General features: G+C 40.7%; 1 protein-coding gene across 1 annotated transcript in view; it reads left to right on the top strand.

The window, feature by feature from the left end:
* Window positions 1-24,593, top strand: part of EPG5 (ectopic P-granules 5 autophagy tethering factor) — a 404,912-nt gene that overhangs the window by 48,967 nt on the left and 331,352 nt on the right. The window contains 4 exon segments of the mRNA XM_053701063.1: window positions 1,364-1,466; window positions 2,949-3,063; window positions 12,325-12,475; window positions 13,222-13,377. Of these exon segments, the coding sequence (XP_053557038.1) occupies window positions 1,364-1,466; window positions 2,949-3,063; window positions 12,325-12,475; window positions 13,222-13,377 (525 nt within the window).

The following is a 24,593-nucleotide window of genomic DNA, read 5'->3' as shown; positions in this document are numbered from 1 at the left end:
TTTTTAAAAAAAACTTCAGTCACCACTGCACCCTATAGTTTCTCCTTTTTCTTCCTAGCCTTCGGTCGAATGACTGGGGGGTGGAGCTAAGGGAGGAGCTATGTGGACAGCTCTGCTGTGGGTGCTCTCTCTGCCATTTCCTGTTGGGAAGGAGAATATCCCATAAGTATGGATGAATCCGTGGACTTGATACATCACAAGAGAGAGAAATTTATCAGGTAAGCATAAATTCTGTTTTTTACCTATGTGTTCACCTTGTATCTAAGCCTCTGCAGACTGCCTCTTATCTCAGTTCTTTTGACCAACTTGCTGTTTAGCCAATCAAAGCTGACTCAAAAAAGCTCCACAAGTGTGAGCACAATGTTATCTATATGACACACATGAACTAGTACTGTTCAACTGTGAAAAACTGTCAAAATACACTGAGATAAGAGGCTGTTTGCAACAGTTTAGGGTAATTTCCCCATATATTTTATAGTCTTCAGTTGGTATTACAAACCATTGGAAACACATTGAGTGAAAAAAAATTTTTACACTACACTATCCATTTAAAGGGACATTAAACCCAAATTTTTTCTTTCATGATTCAGATAGAGAATACCATTTTAAACAACTTTCTAATGTACTTATATAATCTAATTTGCTTCATTCTCTTGATATTCTTTCCTGAAAAGCATATCTAGATATGCTCAGAAGCTTCTGATTGGTGGCTGCACTTAGATGCCTCATGTGATTGGCTCACCGATGTGCATTGCTATTTCTTTAACGAAATATATCTAAAGAATGAAGCAAATAAGATAATAGAAGTAAATTGGGATGTTGTTTAAATTTGTATTCTCTGTCTGATTAATGAGAGAACATTTTTGGGTTTAATGTCCCTTTAAGTTTGTATATTGCAACTGTTTAGTTTTTAGGATTATCAAATTAAAAATGAAAGGGGCATTAATGTAATTTTATCCTTGTTGCATTTTAAAGCAGCTATTTTGTTTGTATGCTTGTGGGACACTGTCTGCCCACTCGTCTTTGGGAGTTGTCCTTTATCAAGTAAACAATTTGCTCCTAGAAATGAGTTGTGCATAAACATGCACTTCCTTTTAGATTCAAATGTGATTTGTTTTGTTTTAAGTTTAATATCCTTTTTAGCATTTGACATTTGTATTAGCAAATTATTGGCTTTGTTTGGAAGGCAAGTCGTAGAGTGAAACAAATTACCGGTATATTAAAAATAAATGATCTATTTTATTTTTATTTTTTGTCTAATGGGAACAAAGTGACCTAAAGCATTTACTTTGTGACATAATCCATTGTTTGTATTTATACGTGTAGCCATTTCTCTATAAATGTTCTATATGCATTTTTAAAGGAACAGAACAGACTACCTGTGTCACATGAAACCAAATGAAAAGAAAGCTTCATCTGGCAAAGAATCAGGAAACTGGACCTTAGTTGACGAGGGTGGGGAAGAGGTAAATCAATACGTCTTTGGTTCTCTGCCATGAAATAGTTTTTTTTCTTGAATGCTTTTACTAAGCAATTTCTGGGGTTGCACTTGCCAATTATTATTTATCCAGTTAAATTTTCTACACTGAAAATTGTGCAGAGTTGGTGGCATTATGAGGTAGCTGGGTGGGGGTGTTCTATAATTTTCTGCTTCCCGTAAGATTTTGCTACCCGGACACTGCGCATGCGCTAACTACGTCAGCACATTCCACAGATGGTCCTAAAACAGCTGTAGAATGTGCTGAGGTAGTTAACTCATGCGCATTATGGTAGGTAGCCCAATCTAACGGATATGATCTTTACTTCCCGCATTCTTCTTACAGGTTAAGTGCGCCTGCACGCCCTCAACTCAAATGACTTTAGCTGCTCTCAGGGAGGAGGGGGGGGGGGTAGCAAAATCTAACGGAGAGGATCCTTACTCCCTGCATCTGACAGTAATATTAGAGAGGGGTTCAGGGTGTGTGTAATCTTTAATATGTTTTAATTGTGAGTATTCCATCTCTGTGCCAATTTGAACGTATCACATTTACATTCTCCTGTGATATAACAAAATCAACAATAGGAGCACAGCTGTATAAAAAAACAAGAACTTGTGGGGATCAAAGATCCTCTTCGTTAGACTTTGCTACCCCCTCCCTGAAAACAACTAAAGTCAGTTAAGCCGAGGGTGCGCATTTAACCTGTAAGAAGAATGTGGGAAGTAAAGGTCCCCTAAGATCCAACAACGATCTACTCCTTGCCTCTTCTACCATCACCTCCTCTCATGCTAGACTACAGGACTTCTCTCGTGCGGCACCAACCCTCTGGAACGCACTTCCTCGTGCTGTCAGACTGTCAGCCCCCAACCTCTCCTCCTTTAAACGCTCCCTAAAGACCTTCTTGTTCAGGGAAGCCTATAACCAAATCAGTAACTAATGAATTCCACTTGCCTAATAGTTGCTCTCATCTAACTTCACACTAACATCATTCCCATCTTTGCAGTCCCCACCTCCTGTTTCTCACCCTCCTACCCATTTAGATTGTAAGTTCCCACGGGAACAGGGCTCCCAATTCCTCCTGTATTTGTTTGTTAAATTTTGTCTGGTGTCTCATATTGTACTGTCATTTTATCTTTGTTAACTATGAACAGCGCTGCGGAATCAGTTGGCGCTTTATAAATAAAGAATAATAATAATAATAAAGTAAACAAGGAGCCGCCTACTTCCGCATTCGAAAGGTAACAAGCTGCTGAATATACCCATGTCTATTAATTAGTGTAACAGATATTGGAAACAATAAAATATGAAGTAATTATAGCTTATATTGGTTTAAATTTCAGTTGGGTAGTCAGTAAAATCAGCCAGGTGGTGTGCCCATCAAATAGGTCCTGGGGAGAACACTGCTGTTTATAAACCTTTAAATCTTATCATTATGTTGAAGTTCTGTTTGATTTTTTTCCTATTTCACAGGATGAAGAACCTGAGACAAGCTGGATGCTGCTGTCCGAGGATGACCTTATTGCCCTTTTATCCCAATTTCCATTTCATGATCTATTTAAAACTATTCTTGGCTTTAATTCCAGAGGTCAGTTTATATTTAATTGCTGTTGCCTTTTAACCCTTTCGTGCCAGGGTTAACGTATCTACATCGGAACAACTGTTCTAATGTAAACAAATTGAAATCTTGCGATCGTGCACATGATCACAAGATTTCAATGATGGGATTGCGTCGGGGGGCGTCCCTATAATGCTAGGCACACCCTCCAGACCGCAATCCCTTCAGGGAAGAGCCAGTGGCTTCAGGAAAGCCAATCGGTTAAGACGTAGTATTCCGTCCTTCGGCGCTAAAGCCCAGCAAAACTTGGATGGAATGCAACACCCTAACAGCGTTAAAAGGTTAAATACACTGATTTATTTTGAAACTAATATGTTAATAGAGTATGAATGACCTCTTCCTTTATGTTAGCTTCAACATATTTTGAAAGTGATTGAAAAATTCCATGGTAAGCTATCCTATAGTAATGTTTTAAAATTTAAAAAGACATTATACACAAATGTAAAGTAAGTGTGTATGTGTGTGTATGTATGTATGTATGTGTATACATATCTACATATATATTTTCACATTCATTTTATATTTGTATATTTTGAGTTCATACTGCAGTTATTCAGATAGTGTGCATACAGGACAATGTAACAATGTGTCCCGCACTTCACATATGAACAGCCTTTGACTGGTCTCAGCAAAGGAGAACAGAAACAGGAATTTACACCAAGTTTTTTTTAAATACATACATAAACAAATGTATCTTAAGAGCACTCTTTCAATTTATATAGTCCTTAGACCAGTGGGGGTTTAATGGGATCTCTATATAGGACCTCAAACTGCTAACTGTACATAATTTGCAATTTAGTGTCTGTTACATCTCCAGTGAAATATGCAGAGCATAGAGAGTGGTAAAGGAGGGGATAACTGTTTTAAAAATGTCAAGTCCTGGGATCAGGGCAAGTAAATGTGGCTTAGAGGCAGAGTTAGGGGGAGGGGTTGGAGGGCACAGTCAAGGTGGTCTGGATGTGTGGCTGGTTTGTTTGAGCCATAGCCAGGTGGTCTGGTCTATGATGTAAGATTGTATCTTAAAGTGATGGTAAACTCTCCCCTTTATAAAATCAGATCTAGAATGTTAGTGATATTTTAGATGGAGTTTAATTTGTCAGATGTAATGAAGATGCGCTATAACTTTTTAATATAGATATGAAATTCAAATTCCCTGTGCTCCTCCGCCCACTTCAAAAGTACATTTTTTTTTATGAGCTAATGGTTTGAATTGTTCTCCAATCAGCGCTCTCCCTATTTGGCACTTTTTTTGTAGCTAGAGCGCTGATTGGAGAACAATTCAAACCGTTAGCTCATAGAAAAATGTACTTTTAATGTGGGCGGTGGAGCACAGGGAATTTGAATTTCATATCCATATTAAAAATTTAGTTATAGTGCAACTGATGAATTAAACTCCATCTAAAATATCACTAACATTCCATTATAAAGGGGGAGAGTTTACCATCACTTAAAACTGGGTGGATAATGCAGCAAGAGGTGTAAATATTTTTTTAGTAGTGCAGGATTTAGGGCTATGTCTAGATACTGAGCACATGCATTGCTGCCTTAGAAACACATAACCATTAAAGTCTGTTGTTTGCACAGCTTTCCTAAAATAGATAATATGACCTAAAATGTTCTTTTACAATCAAACTGAATTTTACTTGTAAATCCATGTTAATTCATAAGCAGATCAAGTGATAGATATTAACCAACCTACAAAAAGGCTTCATTAGAGGGACATTGTACAGGAAAATATTCTGCATGGAAAAATGCTTATTAGATTGATACTAATACAGCTGTAGCCTGTGTATACTTCCTACTAGTGCACATTGGCAAATAAGTACTTCCTGTTAATACTCATTGGCCGGACAGATAGCTCAGCATGCTAAGGCACTGTGGCTGAGCTCTGTAGCAACCCAAGGGTTGCAGGTTCGATCCCCGGCGAGGTCGACTCAGCCTTTCATCCTTCCGAGGTCTATAAAATAAGCAGCGCCTTGAGACCCTTACAGGTGATTAGCCGTGCTTTACATGTACCCAATACAATACATTGGTTAGTAAGTTCATAATTTTGACAGCTGTGCAGCATTCTGAATTAGCTGATTGGGGCAGTGTAATACATTGCAATATAATAACATTTTCTAAATTTTTCTGAAATGTATAAATGTTACTTAAGCTATCCAAAGCAACAATGAATTACATAACTTAAACTAAATTGATGAGACTTTATGCAACTGAAATTTAATATTAGATAATTGTAACTTAAAGGGACACTAAACCCCAAATTTTTCTTTCATGATTCAGGTAGAAAATAAAATTTTAAACAACATTCCAATTTTCTATTAGCTAATTTGCTTACTTCTTTAGATATCCTTTGTTGAGGAAATAGCAATGCACATGGGTGAGCCAATCACATGAGGCATCTATGTGCAGCAACCAATCAGCAGCTATTGAGCCTATGTAGATATGCTTTTCAGCAAATGATATCAAGAGAATGAAGAATTAGAACAAACTAGATAATAGAAGGGAATTAAAAAGTTGTTTAAAATATCTTGCTCTTTCTAAATCACGGAAGGAAAAAATTTGAGTTTCATGTCCCTTTAATATTGTCTTAAAGTTTAACTGGGTGGCCAGTAAAATCAGCCAGATGGTGTGCCCACTAATAGTGCCTGCGGAGAACACTAGTAAATTAGTTTAAACATAAACTGATTTTTCAGGGCAATAAAAGTCACTATGTTTGATTAGTAACACTTTCATAATGAATAACTTTCTTTCTAATGAAACGGTGAGTCCACGGATCATCATCAATTACTGTTGGGAATATCACTCCTGGCCAGCAGGAGGAGGCAAAGAGCACTACAGCAAAGCTGTTAAGTATCACTTCCCTACCCACAACCCCCAGTCATTCTCTTTGCCTCTAGTACAAGGAAGAGTTGAAGTAATGAGGTGTCCTGATTAAGATTCTTCTATCAAGATTTGTTTATTTTGAAGTCTGGAGAAGATTGCTCTGGCCTTCCTACACAATTTGGGTCTAGCTGTACTCCATGTTAGTCTCTTCAGCAGGGTTGTGGTGGCTTTAAAGCAGTTAGGAACTTGTAAAGTGTGCTTTGCTGCGTTTTCCTAACATGTTGCTGCCCTGGTATAGAAAGCCTGAGTAAGTTTACTCTGTCTTTCTTTTTACACAGGTCCCTGTGAGGAGCAGCATCCTCTCAAACTTTGTGAGTCGTCTGACTGCCGGACGACTAGAATGCAGGTAAGTTCCTTTTGTTCTTCTGGGGCTAGAAGGCTAGCACTAATGGGGTTAAAGGAAGCAGCCCTAGGGTTACAGGTTTGATCCTTGGCGAAGTCCTCTCAGCCTTTGATCCTTCCGAGGTTGATAAAATGTGCAGCGCCTTGAGACCCTTACGGGTGATAAGCCGCGGTTTAAGATGCAAAGTACTATTACAATGTATTTAGAAGATGGAGTTTAATTGTTCTTTCAGAGCAATGTATTGTCGTCTTAAAACTGCTGTGCTAGCCCGCTGATGGCTGTTGTAGGGAAGCTTGGCCTGTAGTGGCAGTTTCAATTTTTTTATGTTTCTACAATTCCACGCTTCTGTTTTTTCCCTTCAAGGATGAGACCTTGTTGGATTGATCTGGCAGAAATGATCTTTCTTCCACATGTCAAGATAGTAGGACTAACGTAAGGTTTGTTTTATTCCGTTTTCTGCGGGGTTTGTCAGGTCTTAGTTTCCAACTAAGCTCAGTTTAATCTAAGATTTCCTCCCGGGGGCAGCTTTCTCCTTCTAGAGTATCTGCTGTCCAGTTTTGATGAGAGGTTTTCCTTGAACTGGGTTCAAGATCTTCATCTCTGGGAGTGATTGTTCCAGTCTGGGAACGAGATCTGGGTATTTCCTCAAGTTTTTCTCAGGTTCTGACCTTTGAAGTAGTACCCACTTTCCTTTAGTACAAGAGGGGTCTGTTCATAGCTAACATAGACCTGAGGGATGTGTATATTTTGTTCTCATGATTGGTATCTTCTCAAGTTTCTGAGTTTCGTCATGCTAGAGGGACTTCTAGATCTCGGAATATGATCAGGTGTCATCCTTCCTCGAGCAATCTCTTTTTCAAGAGACCTTGTCCAGTCTTCTTTCCTATGGGAAATTATTCTGGAGAGGAGTTCCTTTACTCCATCTGCAAGGGTTATTTATGGGGGATCTTCATAGATTCTCTATCTAATAGATAATCTTTATCTGGGATCAGGTAATCAGGGAGTTTCTCCCTTTTGTTCTTACTGCTGTCTTCTGTCTGGCCATCAGCAATCTCTGGTGGTTCGGTGTATAGCTTATTTGTTTTGCAACCAGATGGTTGGGTGGGAATTGCTATTATGGTTTCCATAGATATAATTTCCTTTGCCAGTTTCTCTAAAATGGAGAATATCAGAGTCTCTGTGGATAGATCAGGATCAGTGGATGAGAGTCTCCCTCCGGTACTGGTTTTCAGGCGTACCTGTCTCAAGGTGCGTGCTTCTGGAAACATTCCTGGAAGGCATGGGGATTTCTCCAACATAGGTGTGTCCGGTCCACGGCGTCATCCTTACTTGTGGGATATTCTCTTCCCCAACAGGAAATGGCAAAGAGCCCAGCAAAGCTGGTCACATGATCCCTCCTAGGCTCAGCCTACCCCAGTCATTCTCTTTGCCGTTGCACAGGCAACATCTCCACGGAGATGGCTAAGAGTTTTTTGGTGTTTAAATGTAGTTTTTATCCTTCAATCAAGTGTTTGTTATTTTAAAATAGTGCTGGTATGTACTATTTACTCTGAAACAGAAAAGAGATGAAGATTTCTGTTTGTAAGAGGAAGATGATTTTAGCAAACGTTACTAAAATCGATTGCTGTTTCCACACAGGACTGTTGAGATGAAGTAACTTCAGTTGGGGGAAGCAGTTGGCAGACTTTTCTGCCTGAGGTATGACTGGCCACATTTCTAACAAGACTTTGTAATGCTGGAAGGCTGTCATTTCCCCTATGGGGACCGGTAAGCCATTTTCTTAGATTAAGTAAAAGAATAAAGGGCTTTATAAGGGCTTAAAAAACTGGTAGACATTTTTCTGGGCTAAAACGATTACTTTGCTAAGCATATTTGGCAGATTATAACTCTTAATAGTTATTATAATCTTGGGGATTGTTGTTAAAAAACGTCAGGCACTGTATGGACACCTTTTTCAGATGGGGGCCTTTTCTAGTCATAGGCAGAGCCTCATTTTCGCGCCACTAATGCGCAGTTGTTTTTGGAAAGCAAGGCATGCAGATGCATGTGTGAGGAGCTAAGAACCACTGAAAAAGCTTATAGAAGGCGTCATTTGGTATCGTATTCCCCTCTGGGCTTGGTTGGGTCTCAGCAAAGCAGATACCTGGGACTGTATAGGGGTTAAATGTAAAAACGGCTCCGGTTCCGTTATTTTAAGGGTTAAAGCTTTCAAATTTGGTGTGCAATACTTTTAAGGCTTTAAGACACTGTGGTGAAATTTTGGTGAATTTTGAACAATTCCTTCATGCTTTTTCGCATATTCAGTAATAAAGTGTGTTCTGTTTAAAATTTAAAGTGACAGTAACGGTTTTATTTTAAAACGTTTTTTGTGCTTTGTTGACAAGTTTAAGCCTGTTTAACATGTCTGAACCATCAGATAAGCGATGTTCTAGTTCTTTCAGTTCTTCAAGGGGTTCCGTTTGAACCCTTACATTCCGTAGATATTAAGTTATTATCTTGGAAAGTTTTGTTTTTGGTTGCTATTTCTTCTGCTAGAAGAGTTTCTGAGTTATCTGCTCTGCAGTGTTCTCCGCCCTATCTGGTGTTCCATGCAGATAAGGTGGTTTTGCGTACTAAGCCTGGTTTTCTTCCGAAAGTGGTTTCCAACAAAAATATTAACCAGGAGATAGTTGTACCTTCTTTGTGTCCGAATCCAGTTTCAAAGAAGGAACGTTTGTTACACAATTTGGACGTAGTCCGTGCTCTAAAATTCTATTTAGAGGCCACTAAAGATTTCAGACAAACATCTTCTTTGTTTGTTGTTTATTCTGGTAAAAGGAGAGGTCAAAAAGCAACTTCTACCTCTCTTTCTTTTTGGCTTAAAAGCATTATCCGATTGGCTTATGAGACTGCCGGACGGCAGCCTCCTGAAAGAATCACAGCTCATTCCACTAGGGCTGTGGCTTCCACATGGGCCTTCAAGAACGAGGCTTCTGTTGACCAGATATGTAAGGCAGCGACTTGGTCTTCACTGAACACTTTTGCCAAATTTTTACAAATTTGATACTTTTGCTTCTTCGGAGGCTATTTTTGGGAGAAAGGTTTTGCAAGCCGTGGTGCCTTCCATTTAGGTGACCTGATTTGCTCCCTCCCTTCATCCGTGTCCTAAAGCTTTGGTATTGGTTCCCACAAGTAAGGATGACGCCGTGGACCGGACACACCTATGTTGGAGAAAACAGAATTTATGCTTACCTGATAAATTACTTTCTCCAACGGTGTGTCCGGTCCACGGCCCGCCCTGGTTTTTTTAATCAGGTCTGATGAATTATTTTCTCTAACTACAGTCACCACGGTATCATATGGTTTCTCCTATGCATATTTCCTCCTGTACGTCGGTCGAATGACTGGGGTAGGCGGAGCCTAGGAGGGATCATGTGACCAGCTTTGCTGGGCTCTTTGCCATTTCCTGTTGGGGAAGAGAATATCCCACAAGTAAGGATGACGCCGTGGACCGGACACACCGTTGGAGAAAGTAATTTATCAGGTAAGCATAAATTCTGTTTTTTATTCTCGGAAGTGTCTGCGTTCCTCCTTTTAGTATGAGGGCAAGTTACTTTACTCTGATGGCTTGGCCTCAGTTGTCATTAAATTGGCATTTCATCTCTATGACTTTATTCATCTACTAGGGGGGAACTCAGAGTTCCTTAGTCTTGTAGGAGGTGATTTGATTGTTCAGTGGCAATTCATAATGGCTATTTGTTCTCCTCTCTCTTTAGGGGTGCAACAATTGGATTTTTAATCAGTCTAATACTTCACTCCCAGGAGTGGTTCCCCGTCCGTAGGTGTCTTCCAGGTAAACCCTAAATGGTGGATTCTGGAGTTGGCTACTGCCGTTTTGGCAGACTGCCAAGCTTATGTGGTTAATTTCAGGGTCATGTGATCCCAGACTACCTTGCTAAAATTTCTGGTGGTTGTTTTCTTAGGATATCTAATTCCTCCATTTTTCTCTCCTTTCACGACTTATTATCGAATCTAGCAGGAGAAAGAGGCGATTTATCTATTAGCTCCTCGCCGGATCTGGTATGCAGACCTAGAGTAATGGTCTCCTCTCCCTCCTTTGGAGAGTAAGGACCTTCTGAATAGGGTCCCTTCTTTCATTTTATTTTCGTTTTCTCTAAAGCTTACTGCTTGGATATTGATCGCTTAGTTGGTCTAGGTGTGTGTTTTCTGCCTCTGTCTTTAAGACCATGTTTCAGGCTTGCATGCTAATTACTAGAAGGTTTTCTATAATATTTAGCGTAAATATCTTATTGGTTTGAATCCAAGGGTTTCTCTTGGAGTTGGGTCTGGATTCCTGGGAATTGTCTTTCTCCAGGAAGGCTTGGAGTAGGCAGTAACCTCAGGGGTCAGATCTCTATCTTATACATTCTGCTATACAGGTGTCTCATGGACATGCCGGATGTCCAATCTTTTTGTCAGGCCTTGGTCCACTTCAGGCCTGTGTTAAATCAGTTGCTCCACTTTGGAGTCTTAACCTTTGTTTTTTTAGCCTTGCATCAGGCCCTGTTTGAGCCTATACATTCCTTGGATATTAAGATGTTATCTTGGAAGGCTTTGTTTCTACTAAGAGAGTCTCTGAAGTCTTCTCGTTGCTTTATGGTCCCCTTATCTTATCTTTTACAAATAAAGTGGCTCTGCGTACTACGTTAGTTTCCCTTCCTAGAGTGGTTTCAAATAGGTATTCTGGTCAGGAAATAGTTGTACCCTTTTCCTTCTCATAAGGAGTGTTTGTTCCACAACCTAGTTGTGGTGCGTGCGCAGACGTTCTTTTGCAGGCGACTAAGGTCTTCCGTTAGTTTTCTGTTTTGTTGTTTCTCTGGGAAATGCAAAGGTCAGAGAACTATGGTTCATTTTCATTTGCTCTGGCTGAAGAGTTTTATTGTTTGGCCTATGTCACTGCTGGAATTCAGCCTCATGAGAGAGTCACGGCTTATCCATCAGGGCTGGTTCTTCTTCTGTTGAACAAGTTTGCAGGACTGCAACTTGGTCTTCTATGCGTATTTTTTCTATACTTTATGAATTTGATATGTTGCTTCTGCTGAGGCTTACTTTGGGAGAAAGGTGTGTTTTTTTTTTTTTAGGCAGTGGTGGCTTCTGTTTAGGTTTCCTGTCTTGTCCCTCCCTTATCATCTGTGTCCTCTGGCTTGGGTATTGATTCCCAACAGTAATTGATGACGATCCAAGGACTCGTGTCATTAGAAAGAAAACTAAATTTATGCTTACCTGATGAATTTCTTTCTTTCTTGACACGGTGAGTCCACGGCCCGCCCTGGTTTTTTTCTGACAGTTTTATGTTATATAAACCTCAGGCACCTCTGCACCCAGATGGTGCTTCCTTTCTCTCCTTTCCTCGGTCGAATGACTGGGGGTTGTGGGTAGGGAGGTGATACTTAACAGCTTTGCTGTGGTGCTCTTTTCCTCATCCAGCTGGCCAGGAATGATATTCCCAACAGTAATTGATGATGATCTGTGGACTCACCGTGTCAAGAAAGAAATAAATTTATCAGGTAAGCATACATTTTCGTTTTTGTGTACAAAGGTGGAGAGATTTAAACACCTCACCTCAGGGAGTCAGTGGTGGCTTCTATGACACAAATTTGACCTTTCTATCCCTTTAACTATTACAGTGGTGCAGTATAGTCACCAAAACTTTCATTGATTTGTCTGTGTATATTTTAGTTGTTTTACTAGAAGTAATACTTTAGGAAAGAGGCAATATAATACATTTATTACAAGTTTACTTCCTTCTGCTTGCAGAAGTTCACATTAATAATCAAACCTATAACAATATAGTCCCTCTAATTCCAAAGGCAGCTGTATACTGTGCCCCTCTGATTCAGGAGCATTTATCTGCCCCTTGTTGTGCATGGTTTTTAGGTTGACAATTGAAGTTAAACATACGAATAAATGTTTTACACTGCCGTTAATTTTCTATTATATGATTTCTCCTCTGATTTGTACAGGTGATTATTTTCCTGAAAAAACAACACCACAGGAAATGATGAAAATATTTGCTTTTGCCAATTCGTTAGTTGACCTTCTGGCCCTTGGCTTAGAAACGTTTAACAGAGCACGGTATCGGCAGTTTGTCAAGCGCATTGGCCGAATCATTCGGTAATTTAATAGTTGTGGCAAATACTTGCTTCCGTTCTTTAAAAATTCAGAGTGTATAATAAAGGTTTGTGCTTTTACTATTTGTCTCTTATTGGACATCAGTTAGACATTGGTTTTTGCTATATGTTTCTGTCTTGGTCGACTGATACATTTTATCTTATGGAGTCTTTAACAAAAAAAAAATGCTGGTAAATGTTTTAATCTGAGAAATCTTGGCAAGTAGTAATGTTAGTACCCAGACACTGTCCATGTAGGGTGATAAAAAGGTGAGGAAAAAATAAAATAATTGTTAGATTAAAATGTTGCAAATCTGCAGATACAAAGCAGTATGTTGATGTGAAATATAAACTTCGACAGCTGCTATTTTGTGTAAAATGACCTAAACCAACTATTTGATTTGCAGGTTCCAGAATTTATTTTTTAGCCTCTCTAGGAAGTGTGTGACGCAAGTACAAATTTTACACAAAAGCAAGAACTTTCTAATGTCCCTATTAAACTGCTTATAACAATTTGATTTTTTTTTGCTCTTACAAAACTGCTGTTTTATAGTCTTCCAAACATGTGGACACTCTTTAGTTTTATATTCCTGCTTTTCAACAAAAGATACCAAGAGAATTTGCTAACAAAAAGTTGTTTAAAATTGCTATCTGAATCATCTATCTGAATCCTGAAAGAAAATGTTTGGGTTTCATGCTTTAAGGCTCTCAGTGTATATCTCTGACAGTTTTATCTGTTTGTGTCCCTAGGATGACCCTGTGTTATGTGAGCGATCACTGGGCCCTGTACCTGAGCAATAACTGCAGTTCTAACCAGAGCTTGGAGTTGTACTCGGTGGAGAAGCTACAGGCAGAGTATGATGAGCTGTTCCTGCGAGCTGTGCTCCATGTGCTTAAGGCTAAAAGGTATGAAAACCAGTCTGGGTGCACTAGGAACACTGATGTATGAAAGAATGAATCATCTTGTATATGCTGTGTATTGTGCCAGTAATTCTTCCACTTTAAATTTGCCTCTTGTTCAAAGTGAATGTAAATATTGATGCTAAAGTGCCCGGTTTTTGAAAATTCGATTAAAAATAGGGGCACTTTAATTCATCAAAATTTACATTTCACTCGTTGTGAAAAAATACCTTTTAAACTTGACAACCGCTCCAGCGTCCCTCCTGTAGTCGCAAGCCATTTCTGACGTCACAAATGATGGATCGGTCATCCTCCAATCACGGCTTCCCCCCCGGGGGAATCCGTGTCTGATTCAACGCTGTGATTGGAGGATGCTGGATTCCTCATTTTAGACCCAGGAAGAGGCTTTGCGATGGGCGGAGTATTTTTTCACAACCCGAGTGAAATGTAAATTTTGATGAATTAAAGTGCCCCTGTTTTTAATAAAAATTTTAAAAAACGGGCATTTTAGCATAAAAATTTACATTCACTTTAATATATAGACCAGGCATGTCCATCCTTTCTGCTTGAGAGGCCATGTTGCATGTTGTTTTTTCAAAGAGGCGGTGCCCAAAATGTTCAAGATCCTATTAAATCTAACAAGGCATTAATCTCTAAAAAGCATGTATATGAAAAGTTACCATTTAAGTTAGTTAGCAAGATACTTTACACATACACATACACACACACACACACACACACACACACACATATACACACACACAGCTCAGCACAAATACCTTGGATCTATACAAAACAAGCATTTAGTGTGTTGCAGATTGAGAAAGGTAATGGAGTAGCGAAAGTGTAGGGTTAGGAGAATCATTATTTGTTAACTTATTAACCATTTAACAAAATTGTCTGTTGCTTTTATATGAGGTGTCACATCACCCTATAATTTACAAGACCTGATTGTGGTAATCACGATCACCTGCCTCAATTAGGCACTGGCATAGTGTCTGATTAGGCGGTGGGGCCTTTTTAGAGCCTTATTTCCCTCATAAAACACAGCGGAAAGTCCCCTCTTTCTAATGTTGGATCTTTTACCACTGTCATTAGTTGCTAGAAAGATTTACCTAATGTATTTCCAAAGGAGCCCCTATCCCCTAAAGACTGCATATAACATTCACAATACCCCTCACAGAGGGTGTACCCACTTTAAAATGAGGGGATCATACCGCTTTAGGTAGCATGAATAGGATAACTGGGTTGAGTTGTTTTTGGAAATACAATACAGGATGATTTTTGGTTTCATTATTTTGTTTGGTTTTTATTTTTGCTGCACTTCATGAGTTTGGATAGGGTTAGAAGCGTGAATATGAAGTCATTAAGCTACCCCTCAGAGTTTTGTGTACGTATAAATGATATCTAACAGCTCCTACTGAGCATGTGCAAGATTACACAGTGTAATGCGTATATCATTCTGTAAATGGCTGATGGCTGTCACATGATACAGAGGCTGGCAAACTAAAGGATATCTTGATATTTCTTAGAAAAAAATCTATTGCTCATTTAAAATTCAGAGTAAGTGATACTGCATTCATTTTTTTTTTATTGTCAGTGTTGATTATGCAATTCTACTCTATTTGATGGTTCTTTAATCTTAAAGTGATTGTAAAGTATAACGAAATAAAGCCCAGTTTTAAAAAATACACTTTAAAACAGGGGCACTTTTATTTCATTAAACTTTACAAACACACCTTGAAAAAAGAAAAAAAAAAAGTATCTTTTTGTTGCGATAAACATACCGCTGATCCTCCGCCTGCTTCTCCTTCTGTATTTTACATATGGATGACGAATCCTGCTTCCTCCAATCTTTGCATGCCCCACGACCTGGATGCCAATGGGGGTACGCAACGATTGGAGGAAGCCATATTCATCATAAATTTGCAAAATACAGAAGAAGATGAGGGCGAAGGAACAAAAAAGTTTTTTTTTTTTTTTTTAAAAAAAGTGTAATTGTAAAATTTAAGGAATTAAAGTGCCCTTGTATTTTTTTAATCCTGGGCATTAAAGTGGAGGTAAACTTTGGTGAATGAAAGCCGTTTTTAAAAAATACTATTAAAAACAGGGGCACTTTCATTTATCAAAGTTTACAAAGCAGCGTTTTGTTAAAAAAAATACCTTTTTCTTTTTCTTTTCACTGCTACAGCAGCTTCCCCCACATAGAGATCCTCTATTCACACGTCAGCAATGACTAATCCTGCTTCCTCCAATCACAGCATGGCCTCAGGCAATGACTACCCTGGGGGGAAAGCTGTGATTGGAGGAAGCAGGATTGCTCTGATTAAAACTACTTTCTGTTTTTATGATTTGTTTAAAGCAATATGAAACCCAAAAGTGTTCATTCTTTCCTATGACATGGAGAGTCCACAATGTCATTCAAATTACTAGTGGGATATTCAACTCCTGGTCAGCAGGAGGAGGCAAAGAGCACCCCAGCAAATCTGTTAAGCACAACTTCCCTTACCCATAACCCCCAGCCATTCTCTTTGCCTCTGTCAATGGAGGATGTGTGAAGTTGATGTCTGAAGATATTTAATTCTTTTATGGGTACTTTTCCTTGCAAACAAGGATTAGGGGCTATGCTGTGTCCATGTCAATCTCTTTAGTAAGAGTAATGGTGGCTATTAGCAGTTAGAAAGCGGCAAGGTAGTCTTTGCTTTATTTCTAACATTATGCTACCCCTATTTGGAAAACCAGGGTTGGTTACTCTGTATTTTCTTTTTCTACAGGTCCCTGATAGATATGGTAATCTATCACACCTAGAAGTGCAGACTGCTTTTAGTGCTAGAAGTGTATTGAATGGTCCTCTCTCTTTCCATTCTTTTGTTGTACAAGTTTATGTAATACACAGCACTTCCCGCCCTTTGTTTTAATATACTGATGAGCTACTATTTCATATAGGGTGCAGTTTTGTTTACAATTAGGTAGTGCCATTGGATCCCCCCTTTTTTGCTTGTAAACGTCCTGAAAAAGGGTATCTGCCTTTCAAGATAGGACTGGAGTTTTAAGTAGTCATTTCAACCTCTCAGTAAGAGTATTGATGAAAGTTAGAGTCTAGAAATGCAGGGAAAGTTTTTCTGCTAAACCATCCAGACTACTGCTAACAGCTCCTAAGCAATCAGTATTGACGCGTTTCGCTGCCTGCTTTCTCTCACTCAATTTGTCCATGTCAGGAGTGCTGCTATAAGACTGTCACACTTGAGAGGCTGTGTTCTGTTCCACAGCATGGATCCTGGAGGTAATCCAGGCTCATTTATACCTTGTGGCTCATTTATACCTTGATAGGATCCAGGGTTAATATCCTCTGAAGGGGGTTTATTGAACAGTTGGGGTTAATTAATCAGTCTATTAATTATTTACATGCTGCTTTGTGTGATTTTTTTTCCCCCTGGGCTGATAGACTGTGCGATTTTGGCTGGAACAAACAGGTTTCACTTTTAAGTTTCACTTTCGTTTTTGAAAGTGTTGCACAGCTCCTATTATTTACTGTACTTGTAATAACAAGGGAAGTACTGTCTTGCACTCCATGTGACCAGGTGTGGTCTGTTCATTTCCTCCATTCCGGCTAAGTCTTGAACCTGAGGAGAGCATTTCCTCTGTTAACTGTCTAGGAGGTGGTGAGTGCCCCAGCCATTGGGAGTATAAAGGTACAGTTTTCTATAATAAATGATATGTATATTTTTTTATAATTATATATAAAAAACAAAAAACCTTTTTTTCTTCTGTTATGTGTGATCAGTCCACGGGTCATCATTACTTCTGGGATATAACTCCTCCCCAACAGGAAATGCAAGAGGATTCACCCAGCAGAGCTGCATATAGCTCCTCCCCTCTACGTCACTCCCAGCCATTCTCTTGCACCCAACGACTAGATAGGATGTGTAAGAGGACTATGGTGATTATTCTTAGTTTTTATGACTTCAATCAAAAGTTTGTTATTTTACAATGACACCGGAGTGTGTTATTGCCTCTCTGGCAGAGTTTGAAGAAGAATCTACCAGAGTTTTACTATGATTTTAGCCGGAGTAGTTAAGATCATATTGCTGTTCTCGGCCATCTGAGGAGAGGTAAAAACTTCAGATCAGGGGACAGCGGGCAGATGAATCTGCATAGAGGTATGTGGCAGTTTTTATTTTCTGACAATGGAATTGATGAGAAAATCCTGCCATACCGATATAATGTCATGTATGTATACTTTGCACTTCAGTATTCTGGGAATGGTACTTCACTGGAATTACTCTGTAAAAAGTACATAAGAATTTTTTTTATATGTATTGATTATGTTAAACGTTTTTGCTGGAATGTAGAATCGTTTACATTTAGTGAGGTACTGAGTGAATAAATGTTTGGGCTATTTTTCCACTTGGCAGTTGCTTATTCTAATTATGACAGTTTCGTTTCTCCCTCACTGCTGTGTGTGAGGGGGAGGGGCCGTTTTTGGCGCTCTTTGCTACGCATCAAAATTTCCAGTCAGTTGCTCATTGTATTTCCTGCATGATCCGGTTCATCTCTACAGAACTCAGGGGTCTTCAAAACTTCTTTTGAGGGAGGTAGATTCTCTCAGCAGAGCTGTGAGAATTATATATTGACTGTGATAAAAAACGTTACTCTGTAATTTAATTAATTTTGCTTTGCTAATGGGAAACCTTTGCTAAAGTTGTGTTGTTTACAAGGATTGATGCTATAACTGTTTTTCAGTTTATTATTTCAACTGTCATTAATCGTTTAGTGTTTCTTTGAGGCACAGTACGTTTTTATTAAATAAAATTGTAGCCAAGTTGCAAGTTTATTTGCTAGTGTGTTGAACATATCTGATTCAGAGGAAGATACCTGTGTCATTTGTTCCAATGCCAAGGTGGAGCCCAATAGAAATTTATGTACTAACTGTATTGATGCTACTTTAAATAAAAGCCAATCTGTACAAATTGAACAAATTTCACCTAACAGCGAGGGGAGAGTTATGCCGACTAACTCGCCTCACGTGTCAGTACCTGCATCTCCCGCTCGGGAGGTGCGTGATATTGTGGCGCCCAGTACATCTGGGCGGCCATTACAGATAACATTACAAGATATGGCTACTGTTATGACTGAAGTTTTGGCTAAATTACCAGAACTAAGAGGCAAGCGTGATCACTCTGGGGTGAGAACAGAGTGCGCTGATAATACTAGGGCCATGTCTGATACTGCGTCACAGCTTGCAGAGCATGAGGACGGAGAGCTTCATTCTGTGGGTGACGGTTCTGATCCAAACAGATTGGATTCAGATATTTCAAATTTTAAATTTAAATTGGAGAACCTCCGTGTATTACTAGGGGAGGTTTTAGCGGCTCTGAATGATTGTAACACAGTTGCAATACCAGAGAAAATGTGTAGGTTGGATAAATATTTTGCGGTACCGGCGAGTACTGATGTTTTTCCTATACCTAAGAGACTTACTGAAATTGTTACTAAGGAGTGGGATAGACCCGGTGTGCCGTTCTCACCCCCTCCAATATTTAGAAAAATGTTTCCAATAGACGCCACCACACGGGACTTATGGCAAACGGTCCCTAAGGTGGAGGGAGCAGTTTCTACCTTAGCTAAGCGTACCACTATCCCGGTTGAGGATAGCTGTGCTTTTTCAGATCCAATGGATAAAAAACTAGAGGGTTACCTTAAGAAAATGTTTGTTCAACAAGGTTTTATATTGCAACCCCTTGCATGCATCGCGCCGGTCACGGCTGCTGCAGCATTCTGGATTGAATCTCTGGAAGAGAACATTAGTTCAGCTACGCTGGACGAGATTACGGACAGGTTTAGAGTCCTTAAACTAGCTAATTCTTTCATTTCGGAAGCCGTAGTACATTTAACCAAACTTACGGCTAAGAATTCAGGATTCGCCATTCAGGCACGCAGAGCACTGTGGCTAAAATCCTGGTCAGCTGATGTTACTTCTAAATCTAAATTGCTTAATATACCTTTCAAGGGGCAGACCTTATTCGGGCCCGGGTTGAAGGAGATTATCGCTGACATTACAGGAGGTAAAGGCCATGCCCTGCCTCAGGACAAAGCCAAAGCTAAGACTAGACAGTCTAATTTTCGTTCCTTTCGTAATTTCAAAGCAGGAGCAGCATCAACTTCCTCTGCACCAAAACAGGAAGGAGCTGTTGCTCGTTACAGACAAGGCTGGAGACCTAATCAGTCCTGGAACAAGGGCAAGCAGGCCAGGAAACCTGCTGCTGCCCCTAAGACAGCATGAATCGAGGGCCCCCGATCCGGGACCGGATCTGGTGGGGGGCAGACTTTCTCTCTTCGCCCAGGCTTGGGCAAGAGATGTTCAGGATCCCTGGGCGCTAGAGATCATATCTCAGGGATACCTTCTGGACTTCAAATTCTCTCCCCCAAGAGGGAGATTTCATCTGTCAAGGTTGTCAACAAACCAAATAAAGAAAGAGGCGTTTCTACGCTGCGTACAAGATCTTTTATTAATGGGAGTGATCCATCCGGTTCCGCGGTCGGAACAAGGACAAGGGTTTTACTCAAATCTGTTTGTAGTTCCCAAAAAAGAGGGAACTTTCAGGCCAATCTTGGATTTAAAGATCCTAAACAAATTCCTAAGAGTTCCATCGTTCAAAATGGAAACTATTCGGACAATTTTACCCATGATCCAAAAAGGTCAGTACATGACCACAGTGGATTTAAAGGATGCTTACCTTCACATACCGATTCACAAGGATCATTACCGGTATCTAAGGTTTGCCTTTCTAGACAGGCATTACCAATTTGTAGCTCTTCCATTCGGATTGGCAACGGCTCCAAGAATCTTCACAAAGGTTCTGGGTACTCTTCTAGCGGTCCTAAGACCGCGAGGAATTTCGGTAGCTCCATACCTGGACGACATTCTGATACAAGCTCCAAGCTTTCAAACTGCCAAGTCTCATACAGAGTTAGTACTGGCATTTCTAAGGTCGCATGGATGGAAGGTGAACGAAAAGAAGAGTTCTCTCTTTCCACTCACAAGAGTTCCCTTCTTGGGGACTCTGATAGATTCTGTAGAAATGAAGATTTACCTGACAGAAGACAGGTTAACAAAGCTTCAAAATGTATGCCGTGTCCTTCATTCCATTCAACACCCGTCAGTAGCTCAATGCATGGAGGTGATCGGCTTAATGGTAGCGGCAATGGACATAGTACCTTTTGCTCGCCTACATCTCAGACCTCTGCAATTGTGCATGCTAAGACAGTGGAATGGGGATTACTCAGATTTGTCCCCTACTCTGAATCTGGATCAAGAGACCAGAAATTCTCTTCTATGGTGGCTTTATCGGCCACATCTATCCAGGGGGATGCCATTCAGCAGGCCAGACTGGACAATTGTAACAACAGACGCCAGCCTACTAGGTTGGGGCGCTGTCTGGAATTCTCTGAAGGCTCAGGGTTTATGGAATCAGGAGGAGAGCCTCCTTCCAATAAACATTCTGGAATTGAGAGCAGTTCTCAATGCCCTTCTGGCTTGGCCCCAGTTAACAACTCGGGGGTTCATCAGGTTTCAGTCGGACAACATCACGACTGTAGCTTACATCAACCATCAGGGAGGGACAAGGAGCTCCCTAGCAATGATGGAAGTATCAAAGATAATTCGCTGGGCAGAGTCTCACTCTTGCCACCTGTCAGCAATCCACATCCCGGGAGTGGAGAACTGGGAGGCGGATTTCTTGAGTCGTCAGACTTTTCATCCGGGGGAGTGGGAACTTCATCCGGAGGTCTTTGCCCAAATACTTCGACGTTGGGGCAAACCAGAGATAGATCTCATGGCGTCTCGTCAGAACGCCAAACTTCCTCGCTACGGGTCCAGATCCAGGGATCCGGGAGCGGTTCTGATAGATGCTTTGACAGCACCTTGGACCTTAGGGATGGCTTATGTGTTTCCACCCTTCCCGATGCTTCCTCGATTGATTGCCAGAATCAAACAGGAGAGAGCATCAGTGATTCTAATAGCGCCTGCATGGCCACGCAGGACTTGGTATGCAGATCTAGTGGACATGTCATCCTGTCCACCTTGGTCTCTACCTCTAAAACAGGACCTTCTGATTCAGGGTCCATTCAAACATCAAAATCTAACTTCTCTGAAGCTGACTGCTTGGAAATTGAACGTTTGATTTTATCAAAACGTGGTTTTTCTGAGTCGGTTATTGATACCCTGATACAGGCTAGGAAGCCTGTTACCAGAAGGATTTACCATAAGATATGTCGTAAATACCTATCCTGGTGCGAATCCAAAGGTTACTCTTGGAGTAAGGTTAGGATTCCTAGGATATTGTCCTTTCTACAAGAAGGTTTAGAAAAGGGTTTATCGGCTAGTTCATTAAAGGGACAGATCTCAGCTCTGTCCATTTTGTTGCACAAGCGTCTGTCAGAAATTCCAGACGTCCAGGCTTTTTGTCAAGCTTTAGCTAGGATCAAGCCTGTGTTTAAAACTGTTGCTCCGCCATGGAGTTTAAACCTGGTTCTTAACGTTTTACAAGGAGTTCCGTTTGAACCCCTTCATTCCATTGATATAAAGTTGTTATCTTGGAAAGTTCTATTTTTAACGGCTATTTCTTCGGCTCGGAGAGTCTCTGAGTTATCAGCCCTACATTGTGATTCTCCTTATTTGATTTTTCATTCAGATAAGGTAGTTCTGCGTACAAAACCTGGGTTCTTACCTAAGGTAGTCACTAACAGGAACATCAATCAGGAGATCGTTGTTCCTTCTTTGTGCCCGAATCCTTCTTCAAAGAAGGAACGTCTTCTGCACAATCTGGATGTAGTTCGTGCCCTCAAGTTCTATTTGCAGGCAACTAAGGAATTTCGACAAACGTCTTCCCTGTTTGTCGTATACTCTGGTCAGAGGAGAGGTCAAAAGGCTTCGGCTACCTCTCTTTCCTTCTGGCTTCGTAGCATAATTCGTTTAGCCTATGAGACTGCTGGACAGCAGCCTCCTGAAAGAATTACAGCTCATTCTACTAGAGCTGTGGCTTCCACTTGGGCCTTTAAGAATGAGGCCTCTGTTGAACAGATTTGCAAGGCTGCAACTTGGTCTTCGCTCCATACTTTTTCAAAATTTTACAAATTTGACACTTTTGCTTCTTCGGAGGCTATTTTTGGGAGAAAGGTTCTTCAGGCAGTGGTTCCTTCTGTATAATGAGCCTGCCTAGCCCTCCCGTCATCCGTGTACTTTTGCTTTGGTATTGGTATCCCAGAAGTAATGATGACCCGTGGACTGATCACACATAACAGAAGAAAACATAATTTATGCTTACCTGATAAATTCCTTTCTTCTGTTGTGTGATCAGTCCACGGCCCGCCCTGTTTTTTAAGGCAGGTAAATATTTTTTAAATTATACTACAGTCACCACTTCACCCTTGGTTTCTCCTTTCTCGTTGGTCCTTGGTCGAATGACTGGGAGTGACGTAGAGGGGAGGAGCTATATGCAGCTCTGCTGGGTGAATCCTCTTGCATTTCCTGTTGGGGAGGAGTTATATCCCAGAAGTAATGATGACCCGTGGACTGATCACACAACAGAAGAAAGGAATTTATCAGGTAAGCATAAATTATGTTATTTGTGTCCTCCTGTGGGTATAACCTGAGCTACGGAGGACTCTGAGATGTTAGAAGGTACTCTTTCTGTACTAAATCATACCTGTTTATATTGTGAGGAGGCCGTGGTTTTCCCACCCACTCAATTATGTTCCACATGCCTTAACACCGTTATAAAGTCTTAAGAAGGGAGACAAGTCTGCTAAGGCTCTTCGTGCCTCTGAGCCGTCTACCTCTCAGGACTCGGCGTCCGTGAGATTACTACCCTTGCTACATTATCCACTCCACATACAGTTCCCCGTAGCACATCTAATCCTCCATCTGGAGGGGGCCTTCTTCCTGCGGATGTTGCCTCGCAGTTACAAATGGCGGTGTCTGCAGCCCTCAGTGCATTACCTCGCTCTAACAAACGCAAGAGAAAGGTTAAACATAGCTCTCCTGACCCAGAGTCATCTAAATATTATAACTTGCATTTTTTATTAAAGGAGGTTCTGTCTACGTTAGAGGTTCCAGAGGCCATGCTGCCTGAAGCACCTATGATACTTAAATTAGACAGAGTTTACGAAGACAGGAAAGTTCCTTGGATTTTTCCTGTGCTTGTTAAGATGGCGAACATTATTAAGAATGAATGGGAAAGAATTGGTTCTTCCTTTTCCTCCTCGTCTACTTTTAAAAAGTTGTTCCCGGTCCCGGACTCTCAACTGGATTTGTGGGGTTCCATTCCTAAGGTGGATGGTGCTATCTCTACGCTTGCTAAACGTACTACTATACCTCTTGAAGATAGTTCTTCTTTTAGAGAGCTGATAGATAAGAAAATTAAAACCTTTGTGAGAAAGATGTTTCAACATACAGGATTTTTGTTTCAACCGGCGGCTGCAGTTGCCACGGTTGTCGGAGTGGCTACCTACTGGTGCAACTCTTTGTCGGAACTCATTAAGGTGGAGTCTCCCCTTGAGGATATTCAAGACAGAATTAAAGCTCTGAGAATCGCCAATTCTTTCATCTGCGTCCTAGCCCGCCGGGCGCTCAGGTTAAAGTTTTGGTCTGTGGATATGACTTCTAAGTCCAGACTCCTTTCTCTTCTCTTTAAGGGAAAGATTTTATTTGGACCAGGCCTGGACTCCATTATTTCTACGGTTACCGGAGGCAAGGGTGCCTTCCTACCGCAAGATAAGAAGAATAAGTCTAAGGGACGACAATCTTCTGATTTTCGTTTTGACAAATCCCATTGACAACAATCCTCCTCCAAGCCTGAGCAACCCAAGAGTACTTGGAAGCCGGCTCAGTCCTGGAATAAATCTAAGCAGATTAAGAAGCCCACCGAAAACAAATCGGCATGAAGGGGCTGCCCCCGATCCGGGATCGGATCGTGTAGGGGGTAGACTGTCTCTTTTTTCAGACGCCTGGTTCAAGGACGTGCAGGATCAGTGGGTCCTGGAGGTGGTATCTCAGGGATACAAGATAGGCTTAAAATCTCATCCGCCAAGGGGCAGATTCCTTCTCTCGAATCTTTCTACCAGACCAGAAAAGAGGGATGCCTTTCTAGGGTGCGTTCGGGATCTATCCTCCTTAGGAGTTGTTGTCCTGGTGCCTATCGAAGAAAGAGGTTTGGGGTTTT

This window comes from Bombina bombina, chromosome 2 (assembly GCF_027579735.1).
Source record: "Bombina bombina isolate aBomBom1 chromosome 2, aBomBom1.pri, whole genome shotgun sequence".
Classification (NCBI taxonomy): domain Eukaryota; kingdom Metazoa; phylum Chordata; class Amphibia; order Anura; family Bombinatoridae; genus Bombina; species Bombina bombina.
The sequence above is the reverse complement of the archived record's forward strand: the minus strand, read 5'-3'. Positions and strand labels throughout refer to the sequence as shown.